This window comes from Melospiza melodia (genome assembly GCF_035770615.1).
Source record: "Melospiza melodia melodia isolate bMelMel2 chromosome 7 unlocalized genomic scaffold, bMelMel2.pri SUPER_7_unloc_1, whole genome shotgun sequence".
Taxonomy (NCBI): Eukaryota; Metazoa; Chordata; class Aves; order Passeriformes; family Passerellidae; genus Melospiza; species Melospiza melodia.
The window spans coordinates 4,921,111-4,938,373 of record NW_026948497.1 but is presented as its reverse complement, the minus strand read 5'-3'; the positions used below and the strand labels follow the sequence as shown (position 1 = coordinate 4,938,373).

At 55.7% G+C, this 17,263-nt stretch overlaps 3 protein-coding genes across 3 annotated transcripts; all 3 read left to right on the top strand.

Moving 5' to 3' along the window:
• Nucleotides 1-1,219: 1,219 nt before the first annotated feature.
• On the top strand, nucleotides 1,220-3,202 carry LOC134432700 (uncharacterized). The gene is made up of 3 exons (XM_063181591.1): nucleotides 1,220-2,140; nucleotides 2,611-3,091; nucleotides 3,177-3,202. The coding sequence occupies exons 1-3, from the start codon at nucleotides 1,220-1,222 to the stop codon at nucleotides 3,200-3,202; spliced, it is 1,428 nt and encodes a 475-aa protein (XP_063037661.1).
• Nucleotides 3,203-4,533: 1,331 nt separating this feature from the next.
• Nucleotides 4,534-8,428, top strand: LOC134432699 (uncharacterized). Its single transcript, XM_063181590.1, has 6 exons — nucleotides 4,534-4,933; nucleotides 5,233-6,246; nucleotides 6,655-7,257; nucleotides 7,342-7,428; nucleotides 8,112-8,345; nucleotides 8,414-8,428. Exons 1-6 carry the CDS (start codon nucleotides 4,919-4,921, stop codon nucleotides 8,426-8,428), a joined length of 1,968 nt encoding a protein of 655 aa, XP_063037660.1. The 5' UTR covers nucleotides 4,534-4,918.
• A 194-nt stretch (nucleotides 8,429-8,622) lies between these two features.
• On the top strand, nucleotides 8,623-11,130 carry LOC134432731 (uncharacterized). The gene is made up of 2 exons (XM_063181624.1): nucleotides 8,623-9,044; nucleotides 9,470-11,130. The coding sequence occupies exons 1-2, from the start codon at nucleotides 8,631-8,633 to the stop codon at nucleotides 10,436-10,438; spliced, it is 1,383 nt and encodes a 460-aa protein (XP_063037694.1). The 5' UTR covers nucleotides 8,623-8,630; the 3' UTR covers nucleotides 10,439-11,130.
• The last annotated feature ends 6,133 nt before the right edge of the window (nucleotides 11,131-17,263 follow it).

The following is a 17,263-nucleotide window of genomic DNA, read 5'->3' as shown; positions in this document are numbered from 1 at the left end:
TTTCCCCTCTGTCATTCCCGTGTCCCCCCACACTGGGATTGTCACACGTCACAAGGTTCCATCGCCGCTGGGGACACTCCGGGGACACTCCAGGTGACAAACACGCCCAGGTGACAGTTGGGGACACACAGGAATGTGGCACAGCCGGATGGAGGAAGCAGGAAGAGGTGACGTCACTGTCCCCCATGCCCCCCTACCTATAGGGCCTGGGCAGGGTCCCCACTGTCCCCCCAATGTCCCCAGTATGACCCCGATGTCCCCTGAGTGTCCCCTCATGGCCCTGGTGCTGCCCCGATGTCCCCCACAAGGCCCAAGTGTCCCCCTGATGTCTGGTTGGGGACACCAGGGACTCACCGGGGTCCTGTTGGGGACGTTGGGGACACTCCTATGTCCTTCCACTGGGGACACCGGGGCCACCCTGACATCCCCTGTTTCGTTTTGGGTCACCATGATGTCCCTGATGTCCCCACAGTGTCCCCAACAGGACATCAGGGGACACTTGGGCCTTGTTGGGGACCCTTAGGACACATTGGGGTCCGGGTGGGGACATCAGGGGCATCGGGGGCCCCGTCCTTGCAACACAGCCAGGGAGGCAGTGACATCACCTCTTCCTGTTTCCTCCATCCGGCCACGCGACGTTCCTGCGTGTCCCCAGCTGTCACGCGGGCGTGTTTGTTACCCAGAGTGTACCCGGAGTATCCCTGGAGTGTCCCCAAGGCATCCCTGGAGTGTCCCCAAGGCATCCCTGGAGTGTCCCCAAGGCATCCCTGGAGTGTTCCCAGCGGCCATGGAGCCCCTCGAGGTGCGACAATCCCGGAGTGGTGGGGGGGGAGGGGGGGACAGAGGGGACAGGGAGGTGGTGAAGGGGGACAGTGGGGGACGGAGGGGACATGGGGGTTGTAAAGTGGCCAGAAGGGCTTAGTAGGAAGGGGGCAGGTGACAGAGGGGTGGGGGAGGGGGACAACGCGGGGCAGGGGAGGTGGGGCCAGATGTGATGAGGGGGTGACAAAGGGAAAAAGGAGACAGCAGATCCCTCCAGGGAGGGGACAAAGGGGACCCCGAGAGGGGACAGGGCCCACACCAGGAGGCCAGAAGGGCCCTGAGGTCCCTGACACCTCCCCTGTCCCGCCCGCAGCTGTCCCTGGCCCTGCTGCAGCCACAGGTCACCGTGGTGGCAACCCTGGGAGAGCTGCTGGCCACCCTGCCCAGTCGGGACAAGATGATGCTCGTGTCCGCAGTCAACCTGTACTGGGATCTGGTGAACTTCACCAGGGACCTCCGGGCCACCCTGTACCGCACTGCTGACACTTGGTGGCACCACAATGTCACCTCCGACAGTGATGACCCTGACACTTCCCGGAGCCAGGCCCTGGCTGCCTACAAGAGCACCCCAGGGACCGCCTGGAAGCGTGTGACAAAGGCAGCTAAAGAGTGGCAGTGGCCAGTGTCTGATCTTGTGAACAGCTGGGCCCGGCTGGCCAGCGCAGCCACCAAGCTCCACAACACCTGCACAGAGGTGGCCGCTGAGGCGACCACTGAGGCAGCCACCGCCACCGCCCGGGCCAGGGAGCTGCAGGACAAAGCTGCCCGTTATGGGACAGCTCAGGAAAACATGGGGGAGCTGGGTCAGGCCCTGGGTGGGGAGGAGGGAGCCGAGGTGGTGGCCAGGTATAAAGCCCAGGTGAGGAGAGAGGCCACAGTGGCTGCCAGCGAGGCAACAAGGGCCACCATGGAGAGACAACGGGTGGAGGTGGCCCTGGGGCTGCTGGAGCGCTTGGTGGCCGCGTGTGACGAAGCCACTGCGTTCCCCCGGGAGCTGCAGCGCCTGCTCAGGGACATCGAAGCCACCCTGAAGGGGACAAATGAGGCGTCCCCCGATGTCCCTGAGGCCTTGGTGGCCAAGGTGGCCGTGGCTGAGCAGCTGTGGGAGGCCAGTGCCCGCCTGGCCACGCATCACCTGGTGGGGACAGTTCCAGACATCATCAAGTTGTTGTTCACTGGTGGTCCCGATTGCCTCAGTGTCTGTGGAGTGGCCGAGCGGTGCCAAAGAGCCATCGAGGACATCCCAAGTCTCCTTCGACCCCTGGAGCACCTCGAAGGTATCCCCAAGGTGTCTCCAGTGAGCATGGAGCCCCAAGAGGTGCGATGAGGGGAGAGGGAGAGGTGGACAGAGGGGACACTGGGGGGGTGAGGGTGCATGGATGGAGGAGGGGGCAATGGGGGGACACGGGGAGGGGTGGCAGGAGGCTAGAGGAGGTCTCACAGGGAACAGGAGGGAGTGGCAGGAAGGGGGGAGGTGACAGAGAGGTGGAAGAGGGGTGGAGAGGGCAGTGGGGGATGGAGGCACACAAGGGGGAGGGGGCACGAGTGGTGGCAGAAGGGACAGCAGAGTGTGGCCGTGGCTACGAGTGTGGTGGTGGGGGTTGGCACAAAGGACAGCAGAGGGGCAGGGGGTGGAAGGGGCTATGTCGGGAGCGGCAGGAGGTGGTCGAGGGAACAAGATGCTGACAAATGGACAGAGGAGACAAAGGGGACCCTTCTGAGGCAGGGGGCCCCCCAGGAGGTGCAAGTGCCACCAGGTCCCTGACACCTCCCTTGTCCCCTCCCCAGCTGTCCCCAGCTGTGCTGTTGCCACAGGTCACTGTGGTGGCCATCTTGGGTGAGCTGCTGGCCACCCTGCCCAGTCGGGACGAGATGATGCAGCCCTGGTCCCCATTCAGCCTGCACTGGGACCTGGTGAGATTCACCGAGGATCTCCAGGTCACTCTGTACTGCATTGATGACACCTGGTGGTGCCACAATGTCACCTCCAATGATGATGACCCTGTCACCTCCCTGAGCCAGGCCCTGGTCGCCTACAAGAGCAGCCCCGGGACCGCACGGAACCGTGTGACAATGGCAGCCAGCAAGTGGCACCGGTCGGTGTCTGTGCTTCTGAACAGATGGGTCTGCCTGGGCAGACAAGCCACCCATCTCCCCTACGCCTGCAGGAAGGTCCTCACTGAGGCAGCCACTGCCACCGCCCGGGCCACGGAGCTGCAGGACGAGGCTACCCGTGATGGGACATCTCAAGAAAACATGGTGGAGCTGGGTCAGGCCCTGGGCAGGGAGGAGGGGACTGAGATGGTGGCTGGGCATGAAGCTTCAATGAGGAGAGAGGCCAGGGTTGCTGCCAGCGAGTCAACAAGGGCCACCATGGTGAGACAGCGGGTGGAGGCGGCCCTGGGGCTGCTGGAGCGCTTGGTGGCCGCGTGTGATGAAGCCACCGCGTTCCCCCGGGAGCTTCAGTGGCAGCTCAGGGACACCAAGGCCATCCTGAAGGGGACAAATGAGGCATCCACCAATGTCCCTGAGGACTTGGTGGCCAAGGTGGCCGTGGCCGAGCGGCTGTGGGAGGCCAACGCCCGCCTGGCCAAGGATCACCTGGTGGGGGCACTTCCAGACAACATCAAGTTCTATATCAACGGTGATCCCACGGGCCCCAGTGTCTGTGAGGTGGCCGAACGGTGCCAAAGAGCCATAGAGGACATCCCAAGGCTTCTTCGATCCCCGGAGCATCGCCAAGGTGTCCCTAAGGTGTCCCCAGTGAGCATGGAGCTCCAAGAGGTGCGACGGAGGGGGGGAGGGGGGCGGGCAAGGAAGGAGGGGGACAGAGGGGACACTGAGGGGGAGGGGGGCAATGGGGGATTGGGGACACGGGAGGATGGGGGGGACATGGGGGGGGCAGAAGAGACAGCTGGAGGTGGCAGAGCATACAAGTGTGTGGCAGGGTGTGGCAGAGGGGACAGCAGTGTGGGCAGGGGTGTAGCAGAGGGAACAAGAGGCTGACAAAAGGATAGAGGGGACAAAGGGGAAGTCTGGGGACAGGGGGCCGCCCCAGGGGGCCACAGGTGCCACCAAGACAAGTCTGCTGTCCTCTCCCCAGCTGTCCCCAGCCCTGCTGCAGCCACAGGTCACCACTGTGGCCATCCTGGACGAGCTGCTGGCCACCCTGCCCAGGCAGGACAAGATGATGCTCGTGTCTACAGTGAGCCTGTACTGGGACCTGGTGGATTTCACTGAGAACCTCCGGGTCACCCTGTACTGCATTGATGACACCTGGTGGCACTGCAATGTCACCTCCGACGATGATGATGATCCTGTCACCTCCCTGAGCCAGGTCCTGGCCACCTACAAGAGCAACCCACGGACCCCCCAGAACCATGTGACAATGGCGGCCAGCAAGTGGCAGAGATCGGTGTCTGTGCTTGTGGACAAGTCCACTGAGCTGGCCAGGGCAGCCACCAAGCTCTGCAACACCTGCAGGCAGGTGCTCACTGAGGCAGCCACCAAGGCGGCCACTGCCACCGCCCATGCAAGGGAGCTGCAGGACACGGCTGCCCATTCTGGGACAGCTCAGGAAAACATGGGGGAGCTGGGTGAGGCCCTGGGCAGGGAGGAGGGGGCTGAGGTGATGTCTCGGTATAAAGCCCAGGTGAGGAGAGAGGCCAGAGTGGCAGCCAGTGAGGCAACAAGGGCCACCATGGTGAGACAGCGGGTGGAGGTGGCCCTGGGGCTGCTGGAGCGCTTGGTGGCCACGTGTGACGAAGCCACCGCGTTCCCCCGGGAGCTGCAGCGCAGGGTTGGGGACATTGAGACTGCCCTGAAGGGGACAAATGAGGCATCCACCAATGTCCCTGAGGACTTGGTGGCCAAGGTGGCCACGGCCGAGTGGCTGTGGGAGGCCAATGCCCGCCTGGTCAAGGATCACCTGCTGGGGACACTTCCAGACATCACCAAGTTCTATATCAACGGTGCTCCCACCAGCCCCAGTGCCTGTGAGGTGGCCGAGCGGTGCCAAAGAGCCATTGAGGACATCCCAAGACTCCTTCGACCCCCGGAGCACCTCAAAAGTGTCCCCAAGGTGTCTCCAGTGAGCATGGAGGTCCAAGAGGTGCGACAGGGGGGGAAGAGGGGGAGGAAGGAGGGGAACAAAGGGGAAGCTGGGGGGGAGGGGGCAATGGGGAATGGGGGTGACACAGGAGGATGGGAAGGACATGGGAGGTGGCAGAGGAGACAGCAGTGGGGCAGGGGGTGGGACAGGCTATGAGTTGAGGCGCAGGGGCTGGAAGAGGGAACAAGATGCTGACAAACTGACAGAGAGGAGAAAGGGGACCCCTCAGGGTCAGAGGGCCACACCAGGATGCCGTAAGTGCCACAGGGTCCCTGACATCTCCTCTGTCCCCTCCCCAGCTGTCTCTGGCCCTGCTGCAGCCACAGGTCACCGTGGTGGCCATCCTGGGCGAGCTGCTGGCCACCCTGCCCTGTCAAGACGAGATGATGCTGCTGCTCAAGTCCCCAGGGTGCCTATACTCGGTCCTGGCAAACTTCATCGTGGAGCTCTGGAGCACCATGATATACACTGAGGGCATCTGGTGGCGCTGCGTTTTCAGCTCTCATGGTGATGATGACGCTCTCACCTCCCTGAGCTGGACCCTGGCTGCTTGGGAAAGCACCCCATGGACCACCTGGGACCATGTGACATGGACGGCCAGCAAGTGGCAATGGTCGGTGGCCAATCTCGTGGACAGCTGGGCCCAGCTGGCCAGGAAGGCCACCAAGATCCGCAACACCTGGAGGGAGATGGCCGCTGAGGCAGCTGACATGGTGGCCACCTTCACCGTCCTGGCCAGTGAGCTGCAGGACAAAGCTGCCCGTTATAGGACAGCTCAGGAAAACATGGTGGAGCTGGGTCAGGCGCCGGCCAGGGAGGAGTGGGCCGAAGTGGTAGCTGGGCATGAAGCCCAGGTGAGGAGAGATGCCAGGGTGGCTGCCACCCAGGCAAGAAGGGCCACCAGGAGGAGACAGCGGGTGCAGGTGGCCCTGGGGCTGCTGGAGCGCTTGGTGGCCGCGTGTGACGAAGTCACCACACTCCTCCGGGAGTTGCAGCGCAGAGTTGGGGACATTGAAGCCACCCTGAAGAGGACAAATGAGGCATCCACCAATGTCCCTGAGGACTTGGTGGCCAAGGTGGCTGAGGCCGAGTGGCTGTGGGAGGCCAATGCCCGCCTAGCCAAGGATCACCTGGGAGAGACACTTGAGGACATCATTCGCTTCTATTTCAATGATGATTCCGCTGTGCCCAGTGCCTGTGGGGTGGCTGAGCGGTGCCAAAGAGCCATCAAGGACATCCCAAGGCTCCTTCGACCACTGGCGCATCCCCAGAGCATCCCCGCCGGGTCCCCAGTAAGCGTGGAGCTCCAAAAGGTGTGACAGGGGTGGGGGGGGCAGAGGAGGACAGAGGGGACACTGGGGGTGAGGGGGCCTGGAGGAGGGCAGGGGGCAGTAGGGGGCAGATGGGATACCGGGGGTGGCAGGAGGGGGCAGGAGGGAGTGGTAGGAAGGGAGAAGGTGACAGGATGAGGAGGGGACACCGGGGTGGGGAGGGGGCAGTGGTGTATGAGTGGAACACGGAGGAGGGGGGGGACATGGGGGCTGGCAGAGGGGACAGCAGAGGGGCAGGAGATGGGAGGGGCAGGGAGCGGGAGGGGTTGGCAGAGGGAACAAGATGCTAAGTGACAGTGGGGACAAATGGGACCCCTCGGGGACAGGGGGCCACCCCAGAAGGCCACAAGTGCCACCAGGTCCCTGACACCTCCCCTGTCCCCCCCACAGCTGTCCCCAGCCCTGCTGCAGCCGCAGGTCACCGTGGTGGCCATTCTGGGAGAGCTGGTGGCCACCCTGCCCAGGCGGGACGAGGAGATGCTGGTGTTCATGTCGCCAGGGTGCCCGTACTGGGACCTGGAGAACTTCACCAATGAGCTCTGGGTCACTCTGTACTGCATTGATGACACCTGGCGGCACCACAATGTCACCTCCAATGATGATGGCCCTATCACCTCCCTGAGCCAGGCTCTGGCCGCCTACAAGAGCACCCCAGGGACCACCTGGGACAATGTGACAATGGCAGCCAGCAGGTGGCTGTGGTCGGTGTCTGTGCTTGTGGACAGCTGGGCCAAGCTGGCCAGGAAGGCCACCAAGCTCCGGAACGTCTGCAGGGATTTGGCCACCAAGGCGGCCGACAGGGCTGCCAGAGCCACTGCCTGGGCCAGGGAGCTGCAGGACGAGGCTGCCCATGATGGGACAGCTCAGGAAAACATGGGGGAGTTGGGTCAGGCCCTGGATGGGGAAGAGGAGGCCGAGGTGGCATCTGGGTATGAAGCCTGGATGAGGGAAGAGGCCATGGAGGCTGCCAGTGAGGCAACAACAGCCACCATGGTGAGACAGCGGGTGGAGACGGCCCTGGGGCTGCTGGAGCGCTTGGTGGCCGCGTGTGACAAAGCCACCGCGCTCCCCCGGGAGCTGCAGCGCCTGCTCAGGGACATCGAGGCCACCCTGAAGAGGACAAATGAGGCGTCCCCCAAAGTCCCTGAGGACTTGGTGGCCAAGGTGGCCGTGGCTGAGCAGCTGTGGGAGGCCAACGCCCACCTGGCCAAGGATCACCTGCTGGGGACACTACCAGACATCATTGACTTGTATTTTGAAGGTCATCCCACTGGACCCAGTGTCTGTGGGGTGGCTGATCGGTGCCAAAGAGCCATTGAGGACATCCCAAGGCTCCTTCGACCACTGGAGTGTCCCCACAGCATCCCCAAGGTGTCCCCACTGAGCATGGAGGTGCAAGAGGTGAGACAGGGGGAGAGGGGGACAGGAGAGACAGTGGAGGAGTGGGTAATGAGGGATGGGGGGACACCTGGGGTGGCGGGAGGAGATTAGGGGATCACAAAGGGGACAGGAGGGAGTGGCAGGAAGGGGGAAGGGGGTGGGAGGGAGGGGGCAGTGAGGAATGAGGTGGCCGGCAGGGGGTGGCAGAGGGGACAGCAGTGGGGGCAGGGAGCGGGAGGTCTACAAGGGAAGGGGCAGGGGGTGGCAGAGAGAACAAGAGTCTGACAGAGGGACGGAGGGGACAGAGGAGTCCCCTCGGGGACAGGGGGCCACACCAGGATGCTGTAAGTGCCACAGGGTCCCTGACACCTCCCCTGTCCCCTCCCCAGCTGTCCCTGGCCCTGCTGCAGCCACAGGTCACCGTGGTGGCCATCCTGGGTGAGCTGCTGGCCTCTCTGCGCAGTAAGGATGAAATGATTTTGCTCGTGGCCCCAGTGAGCCTGTATTGGGACCTGGTGGACTTCAACAAGAACCTCCGGGCCACCCTCTACCACATTGATGACACCTGGTGGCACCGCAATGTCACCTCCAATGACGATGACCCTCTCACCTCCCTGAGCCAGGTCCTGGCCGCCTATATGAGCACCCCATGGACCACCCGGGACCATGTGACAATGGTGGCTGGCCAGTGGCTCCGGTCGGTGGGTGCCCTGGTGGACAGCTGGGCCCGGCTGGCCAGGGCAGCCACCAAGCTCCGCAACACCTGCAGGGAGATGGCCACTGAGGCAGCTACCATGGTGGCCACTGTTACTGCCCGGGCCAGGAAGCCGCAGGATGAGGCTGCCCATGATGGGACAGCTCAGGAAAACATGGTGGAGCTGGGTCAGGCCCTGGGCAGGGAGGAGGGGGCCGAGGTGGTGGCCGGGCATGGAGCCCAGGTGAGGAGAGAGGCCTGGGTGGCTGCCAGTGAAACAACAAGGGCCACCATGGTGAGACAGTGGATGGAGGTGGCCCTGGGGCTGCTGGAGCACTTGGTGGCTGCGTGTGACGAAGCCACCGCGTTCCCCCGGGAGCTGCAGCGCAGAGTTGGGGACATCCATGAGGCTGCCCTGAAGGCCACATATCAGTTCTCCCCTGATATCCCTGAGGACTTGGTGGCCAAGGTGGTCGAGGCCGAGTGGCTGTGGGTGGCCAACACCCGCCTGGTCAAGGATCACCTGCTGGGGGCAGTTCCAGACACCATCAAGTTCTTGTTCCCTGGTGGTCCCGACTGCCCCAGTGCCTGTGGGGTGGCTGATCGGTGCCAAAGAGCCATCGAGGACATCCCAAGGCTCCTTCAACGCCCTGAGCATCTCCAAGGTGTCCCCAAGGCGTCCCCAGTGAGCGTGGAGCCCCAAGAGGTGTGACAACTGGCGGGGGGAGGGTAGAGGGGGACAGATGGGACACTGGCGAGGGAGGGGAGGGGAAGGGGCAGTGTGGATAGGGGGGATATGAGGTGTGTTGGGAGAGGACAGGTGGGCACAAAGGGGACAAGATGAAGTGGCAGGAAGAGGGGAGGTGACAAAAGGGTGGATGGTAAAGTGGGGGGGAGGGGCCAGTGTGGGGTGTGGATGATGGGGCCAGGAGGGTAGGGGACATGGTGACTGGTGGGTGATGAATGTGGTGGCAGTAGGGTGGCAGAGGGGACCAGGGAGTGACACAGTGGCAGAGGAGACAGCAGAGCCCTCCAGGAAGGGGACAAATGGGATCCCAGGAGGGCACAGGGGCCCCACCAGGAGGCCACAAATGCCACCAATCCCTGACACCTCCCCTGTCCCCTCCCCAGCTGTCCCCTTCCCAGCTGCTGGAGGCTCTGGTGTCCGTGGTGGCCACCCTAGGCGAGGTGACAGCCACCGTGACCGGGCCACACCGGGGCGTGCGGCGCTGTGTGCCCCCAAAGTCCCTGCATGTGGCCCTGAGGAACTTCACCTGGAGCCTCCGTAAGGCCCTGGAACACCCCGGTGTCACCTCCCTGGGTGACCGTGGTGTCACCTCCCTGGGCCAGACCCTGGCCACCCTCGGGGCCACCCCGGGGGCCACCTGGGCCGATGTGAGAGCTGCGGGCAGCGCCTGGTGGGAGTTGGTGGCCGTGCACGAGAAGAGATGGAAACAGCTGGTCGAGGAGGTCACCAAGCTCCGTGATGCCTGGGAGGACGCGGCCCCTGCCCAGGCCAGGGACCAGCAGGACAAGGCCACCCGCAGGGGCACAGCTGGGGACAACCTGGCAGCCACAGCCCAGCAGCTCATGGTGGCCCTGGACAGGGAGGAGGTGGCCTCAACAGGGACCATGCCCAAGGCCTGGCTGGCAATGGCCACCAAGGAGGAGATGGCTGCCAGCAAGGATGAGGAGGCTGCCAGTGAGGAGGAGGCGGCCACCAGGAGGGGACAGCGCTTGGAGGTGGCCCTGGAGCCACTGGAGAACTTGGTAATTGCATGTGAAAGAGCCAAAGAGTATTTCGCCTTCGAGATGATCCGCCGGCTCGAGGCCATCCAAGCCATCCTGAAGGGGACAAATGAAGTGTCCCCCAATGTCCCCGAGGCTTTGGTGGCCACGGTGGCCAAGGCCGAGCAGCTCTGGGAGGCCAGTGCCAGCCTGGCCACGCGTCACCTGTTGGGGATACTTGGGGACATCGGCAGGCTCCTCACGAAGCCCCCTGGAAGCTCTGATGGCCCCGGAAGCTCTGATGGCCGCACAGTGGCCAAGAAGTGCCAAAGAGCCATTGAGGACATCCCAAGGCTGCTGCAGGGACAGTAATGTCACCACTGTGATGTCATTGAGGGTAGTGACATAATTGGGAACATCGCTGCTGTCACCTGTCCCCTCTCCCCTCCCGACATGGGATTTGAGACAAATCTGGGGAATTTTCTGGGAATTTTCATTGACACTGTCACAAATTCTGATAGGAATTCCTGGGGTGATGTCACTGGGAACATTGTGAGATGCTCAGGGACAATCAGGGACACTCAGAGACAGGGAAGACTCTCAGGAACATTCAGGGAGGAGGACACTCAAGGAGGCCACTCGGAGACTTGCAGGGACACTCTGGGGACACTTGGGGACACTTTGGACACTCTGAGGATCCTCAAGGACACTTAGAGACACTCCAGGACACTCAGGGACACTCAGGGGCACTCAGGGACAGGGGACATGCATGAATGAGTCCACTCAGCAGCTCCCAGCTTTCCACTGTGCCTGCAGCAGAGCTGGGTAAAATGACAATTTAATAATTGGTTTCTGCAATTCTGCATTGGCTTCTGCAGTTCTGCATTGGCTTTTCCAAAAAAATACTTACACAAGTCTTTTGCTCTGGTACTTCATTATTGATTATTGATAATTCCTTGTAGCTGCTCACTGGTACAATATAATCGATCAGTTTATCTGTGCACCATGTAACCAATTTAATGCTGGAGTAATAAATCAATAGGCATTAAAATATTAAAAATATACAAGTATTAAATAGTTAATAATCAATGTTAAAATAGACACTTTGCAATATTAAAATGCTTTTTTGTAACTGACTCAGGTGTAAAACAATTCCCTTGTTCCTCACACCTGAGCCCAGCCTCTCCGGGTGATGATAACAGTGACACAAACGTGAGAAGAATTTATGAATTTATCAGGGAGTGTGAAACGACGGGATGGAACCAGGAGAAGAAATCAAATATATTGACCTAATCTACAGAATGTCCTGCAGACAAGTCCGAGGTTAAAACCAAACAAGAATTCTTGGAACATCCAAATATCCCGGGAATGTTTGAATAATGTCTGAACTTAGGAATGTGTTTGTAGCCCTGCAGTGGAACCAGATCTGGAGAACGATGGGTTAAGTTAAGGGCGAGTTCTTTGGCTGACTGCTAAAATCCTTTCATAGCCCTTATTAAACTTTTACAATTTTCAAAGCGTGAACTTTGTTTGGCGCACCCGGCTGCGATCTGGGGGGGGCCCTGCTGCTGAGCACTGACCCCGCCCCGGGTGTCGCTGGAACCCCCAAAAACCGCAGCCACCACCAGCCCTTGTTGGGGGTTGGGTTTTCTCTGTTCTTTCCTTGTTGCTTGTGGATTTTTTTTCCATTGAGATACTGAGAGGCGCTGATGGCTGAGTGCTTGAGAAGGCGGGGAAGGGGAACTCCTCTGGTTTTTGGGAGTTTCTCTGGGAGGGGGGAACAGAGACAAAGGGAGAATGGGGAGCAGGGGTTGGGGGCAGCCTCTCTCTGTCGCTCTTTGGCATCGGAGGAGGGCGGCCAGGCTGTCACTGCGGAGAGAATTCACTGGCACCGCTGGAGCTCAGCCCTGAGGGACCGATCACCGTCTGCTCGTGTGCCCTGGGAATCCTCAAATTTGTGTGCTCTGGGAATCCTGAACTTCGTGTGCCCCAGGAATCCTGAACTTCCCTGTGCTCTAGATATCCTTAATTTTGTGTGTCCGGGAATCCTGAATTTTGTGTTATTAAATAAGAGAACAGGCTCCAGGTGAAAAGTGATTTCAGCATTTATTATAATAAAAACAAAGGCCCAAAGCAAGGGGCCCATGGGCCAAGCCAGAGTGTTCCCATTGAGGATGCTGCAGCGTCAGCGCTGGGGCCGCTCAGCAGCGATGGCCCTGATGTTTCAGATGGAGCGGCACAAATTCAGTGCGTCAGAAGCCTCTTTTCATCCTGCTTTTCATCCGTTTGGACTGGTTTCCTTTGGATTCTTCATTTGCATGAAGGTTTAATGCGCTTTATTGGCCCATTAATGTTCTCTCCAGGCTGGCTGGTTTTGCTTGGGGGGTGGTGCACTTTACTGAGGTGCGTTATGTTGAGTACTGTATTTCTTATCACTACCCTTTAAACCCTTTTTACAATCTAATAACCAAACTAACAGTACATGCTTAACGATCTATCAAGTATTTACAACAGTTTCTAACCTATGTTTAACAATTTTCCCCTCCAACTATTTGATCACGCTTGGAACGTGCCTCAATCTTTTAAAATTCAACTTCTACTTTGCTCAGTTTCTCGTACTGTTTTAGCACATCTCTGGCATTCTGATCACTCTGTTCTTTCATTAGCGTGACTTTTTCACCATTTTTCCCTTCCACATTCCCTTGCAGCATGATGCTGCTGTGGACAATGCTGGTCACTATCCGGACTAGACATGGAATTACACATGGTAGTAATATTACACTTGCTAGTGCACACACCACAAAGAAGACCAATTTCTTCCACCATTTACCATTCCAGTTGAACAAGTTGTGCCACCAATCAGAGCCTCCAAACAAAGGAGTCCATTTTTGTGCTCCAAAACAGGTAACTTTTTCCTCAAAAAATATTTAGAGGAATACTTTTAATTACATGACTGTGGTCATTGATCTCTTGGCAGCATTCTGAAGTATTAAATTTCCCACAGATCCCTCCTTCCTCTGCAGCGAGGTAGTCTACTGCCAATCAGATCTGGTAAATTACTGACGGTGTTTGTTGTTGCTGCTGGTTTAAGAGATCGATGGTCAGGGTTGTTTGATTGGATATGATTTCAAGCACTGCTTGCAGACGGATGATTGGATTGAGCGTGTATTCTGTGGTTCTGTACCCTCAGGGTCCATCTTGGGCCCAGGGAGCTGGCCCATCAGGATCTAAAATCCTTTCTGGGGTCCAAATGTCACTGTTCCAATTTTGGGTTCCACCAATTAAACTCCTTTTCTTTCAGCACAGATCATGATACACTGCGACTCCCAAGTTTGATTTCACATCCTCAGGCAGTAAGAAAAAGGATGGTTTTATTGCTCCAATTGTGCCATCCCCGCTCCACCCTCCTGGTAACTTCACATTGGCTGTGTTACCACAGATCCAAAATCAATTTTTAGGTGCATCCCTGTCATGGTTTGATGCTAGTGCACTGCTAGTGCTTTTATGAAAATATATTCTCTCTGGTGTCTACTGTGAGATGTGATTAGAAATAGAGCAAAGCAGGCTCTAGCTTAGGAATAAAAAAAAAAAATTAACCTACAACTATATGAAAAGAACAACACACAGAACTCAGAATGAAAACTTTCTAAAACATTCTTCTTCCCCCCAACGAAATTTCTAACACATTAAAGTAAGACAAAACTTTAGATTCTTAATTCTGTTACTACTCTTCAATTAACCAACTCTCAGTCTATCATCATTTTTCAGATAATCAATTTTCAGTTTATGAAGAAGAGAAGAGTCCCTCTTGTGCTGCAGGCTTCCCCAGGAAACACAGTTGAGACCTCTTGTGTTTCCATGTCACACGTGGCACCACCCGGAGATCATTTCCCATCGTGACATCTTCCTTCCATGCCCAGTGCTCTCACCACTGCACCTGGACCAGAGCTGCTTCTAGGGTTCCCTTTTAAGGATGCTTTGCCCAGTTCCAAAAGGAGCACAGTCTCTCACTTTTGGGACACCTGTCCCTCCCAAATTCACCCCCTGGGGCTGAGGGGTCTCAAGAACAGAGATCTTCTTTGTCACTGAAGATCGAGGGCACCACCACCCTCCTCGTACATCTCTGTTCATGCCACTCCTTCACATCACATCACTGCACTCTCTTGGCTCCAAGCCATTGCCTCCCCCTAAATGCACTCTGTGTGTCACAGAAAAAAAATAAATTAAAAATAGTTCTTTCTATAGCTATACAAGAAAAGTCCAGCTAAAAGGCTGCTCCGTCAGCTCCGCCCACCTAGGATTCTTCTCTACTTCTTGAGATATCTTTCACTTGCACAGACTTTCATCACACTAGCCTATTTCTTTTTATTTCATCTCTACCTTCCTTCTCACTCAGCTTCAGAATAATCAGCATGTGCAAAGTTTCTATCATCTAAGAGAAGAGTTCAAATCTCAGGCTCTGCCTGTCCAGAACTCTCACGCTGCCCTGCCCAGCACCTTCTCGCTGCACCCTCGCTGCCCCACCCGCCCCTTCTCCTTCTCAGCCAGCCCTGCTGCCAGCACATGATATCCAATTTCAAAGGAGCACAAACACAGACACAAGCACGAGCTCTCTGTCTCTCTCCCGGGGCAGGGGAAGAGCTGCCCGCTGCTTCTCAGCGTTCTTCTCCCCTTCTCTCTTGCCAAAGCCTTCACTTCCCTTCTCTGTCCCAAGCTCTCACCTCCCTCACCCGGCCGCATGGCTTCCCCTGCCCCTCTCAGCCCGCAGCTGAGCAGGAGAGCTCTGACTTCTCTCACAGACCAGAACTGAAAGAGCTTCCCCTGAGAGTTCTCTGCTTTTAACCTCCTGTATTCTCAGAAGCGTATCCACAGCCTCAGTAGACGCACCAAATGCCAATATTCCAATCTCAACACTTATTAGTTTAACCAAGAAACTCTCAAAAACTCACTTCCTTTTCAAAGCAAAACAATCCCAGAAATAAGAATCTTGATTTGTTATATGCTTCCAATATTTGGATAGGTTTTCTATTGCCCAGAATGGGTCAATATTATCTCCTGAGCATTCAAACTTTTTTTCTTTTTCATTGTATACACATCGACTTTCAGTTTTCTCTATTGACCAATATGAATGGGGGGTTTCTGGGATTCACCTGGTGTGTGTGTGTCATTTGCTGCCAGATATCTTTTATGTGGAATTTCTCCTACTTCTATAGGATACATTTTCCATTTTCTCGATCAACACTCTTCCCCTATTATTGTTGACTTAAGCTTCCACTTTCCTTCCCTTCTTTTGGGTACTGCCGTGTTTTTTCCTGATGTAATCCATTTTCAAATGTCCAGGGTACCTAAACTGATACTGTCCCATGCCCAAATTTCACTTAAATGAGTCCGCTCACACACCCAACAATCAGTCTAATTAAATTATTTTGTAATCTTTTCCATCATATCAATAAAAAGATTTTTTCCATATATTTGTCCCTCTCTAGCCCTTTGTATTTTCAGTTGCACTTCCTTCTCTTTGAATGTATCCTCTAAATTGGTTTCACTTTCTTGTTCAAAACATACCCATCTTTCTTTCATAGGGTACTCTCCTGACATCTTCTGGCTGGGGTTTGCAATATTTTTAGCCAGCTGTGAAAAATGTGTGTTTTATGATTGGCTTTTTGCAAGTATTACAATTAATATTAGATGTGTTATGTTAGGAAGTTATGCTGTATTAATTTTTTAAAGTAGTGTGTAAATAGAGTTCTAGATTATAACATAATGTTTAATTAGAAACTATGTCTGTGGAATATTTTTTTAAAGAAAGGAATTAGGTCCTCACACTGAGATAGCAGTCACAGGACACCTAAATCTTTCAGAGAAAGAGAATTTATTGTTCTCTTATTAGAAAAAATGAACCTTTTCCTGCCTCACTCAGCCCTGAAAATGCCATCAGGATTAAGAGGAAGAAGTTGACAGTGACCAGACAGAATCCTGTCTTTGAATAGAATTTATGTATCATGTATGAGATGTATGAATATGCAACAGGCTATTGCGTTTAAGGGTTAGTCCTCTGTTAACATGTGTCCTTGTTTGGGCTTATTTTGCCCAGAAAGAGGTACCCAGACTGTCCGTAACTCTTTGTTCTTATTGTCTCGTATTGTCCTACATCTCAGTTCTTCAAGTTCTTATTACTCTAATTATATTGCTATTTTTATAACCATTTTATTACTGTTAAACTTTAAAAATTTTAAAGACAAGTGATTGGCATTTTTCACACCAGCCAATATATTTTATTATCCTCTTTACAGGCTGTTAACTGGGAGTGATGGATACATTTGGGATTCATGTTTGTGCGTACTCTGATTAATACACTTACTGTTTCTGCTCTGTACAAGGGACAGTAACACTTCTCACCAGTGTTTCCTCCACTTCCTTTGCAGAGAGCGAGTAGCAGCACTGCTACCAGTGGGAGTCTGGTATACGGGCTGCCCTCCTCACCTATCGATCCACAGGGGTTTTCTCCGTGCCCTGAGAGTTTTCCTGGAGGGAGTTCCCGATCCAGTCTTGCCTCCCACCTCTGGTTTTCCCTTCTTCTGGAGACATTCTGCCATGACCCTCATCATACCAACTGCCTTCCCTCAGTTTGGTCTCAATTAGGGTTGCAAGGAGAGTGCTCTATGGAACAGTACCAGACACCAAGACATTATTTTGGCTGTCAATTCTTAGCTGAACAAAACTTGAACCTTATAACTATAACTAATAAAAACTAGAGCAGGCTCCCGGTACTAAAGTGATTTCAGCATTTATTGTAAGAAAAAGAAAGGCCTGAAGCAAGGGGGCCAATGGGTCGGGAGGGAGCATTCCCATCGAGGATGCTGCAGCACCAGCGCTGGGTCTGCTTCAGCAGCGATGGCCCCGATGTTCCAGATGGAGCAACATGGATTCAGTGGGTCAGATGCCCCTTTCTATGCTGTTTTTTGTCCCTTTGGATTGGTTTCTTTTTGGATCCTTCATTTGCATGAAGGTTTAAGGCCCTTGATTGGCCCACTACAGTTCTGTCCACACTGGCATGTTTCGCTTGGGGGGTGGTGCACTTTACTGAGGTGTGTTATGGTACGTTGAGTACCATATTTCTCATAATAACCCCTTTTACAGTGTAATAACCAAACTAACAGTACATGATTAATGATCTATCAAGTATTTTACAACAGT

Excerpts from the sequence above, each read along its gene's own strand:
- LOC134432700 (XM_063181591.1), top strand. The coding sequence starts at position 1,220 with ATGATGCTCGTGTCCGCAGTCAACCTGTACTGGGATCTGGTGAACTTC. Across the intron at positions 2,141-2,610 it reads TGAGCATGGAGCCCCAAGAG|CTGTCCCCAGCTGTGCTGTT; the intron begins GTGCGATGAGGG and ends TCCCCTCCCCAG. Across the intron at positions 3,092-3,176 it reads AGAAAACATGGTGGAGCTGG|CGAGTCAACAAGGGCCACCA; the intron begins GTCAGGCCCTGG and ends GGTTGCTGCCAG.
- LOC134432731 (XM_063181624.1), top strand. The coding sequence starts at position 8,631 with ATGGTGAGACAGTGGATGGAGGTGGCCCTGGGGCTGCTGGAGCACTTG. Across the intron at positions 9,045-9,469 it reads TGAGCGTGGAGCCCCAAGAG|CTGTCCCCTTCCCAGCTGCT; the intron begins GTGTGACAACTG and ends TCCCCTCCCCAG.
- LOC134432699 (XM_063181590.1), top strand. Across the intron at positions 6,247-6,654 it reads TAAGCGTGGAGCTCCAAAAG|CTGTCCCCAGCCCTGCTGCA; the intron begins GTGTGACAGGGG and ends TCCCCCCCACAG. Across the intron at positions 7,429-8,111 it reads CTGAGGACTTGGTGGCCAAG|GATGAAATGATTTTGCTCGT; the intron begins GTGGCCGTGGCT and ends CTGCGCAGTAAG.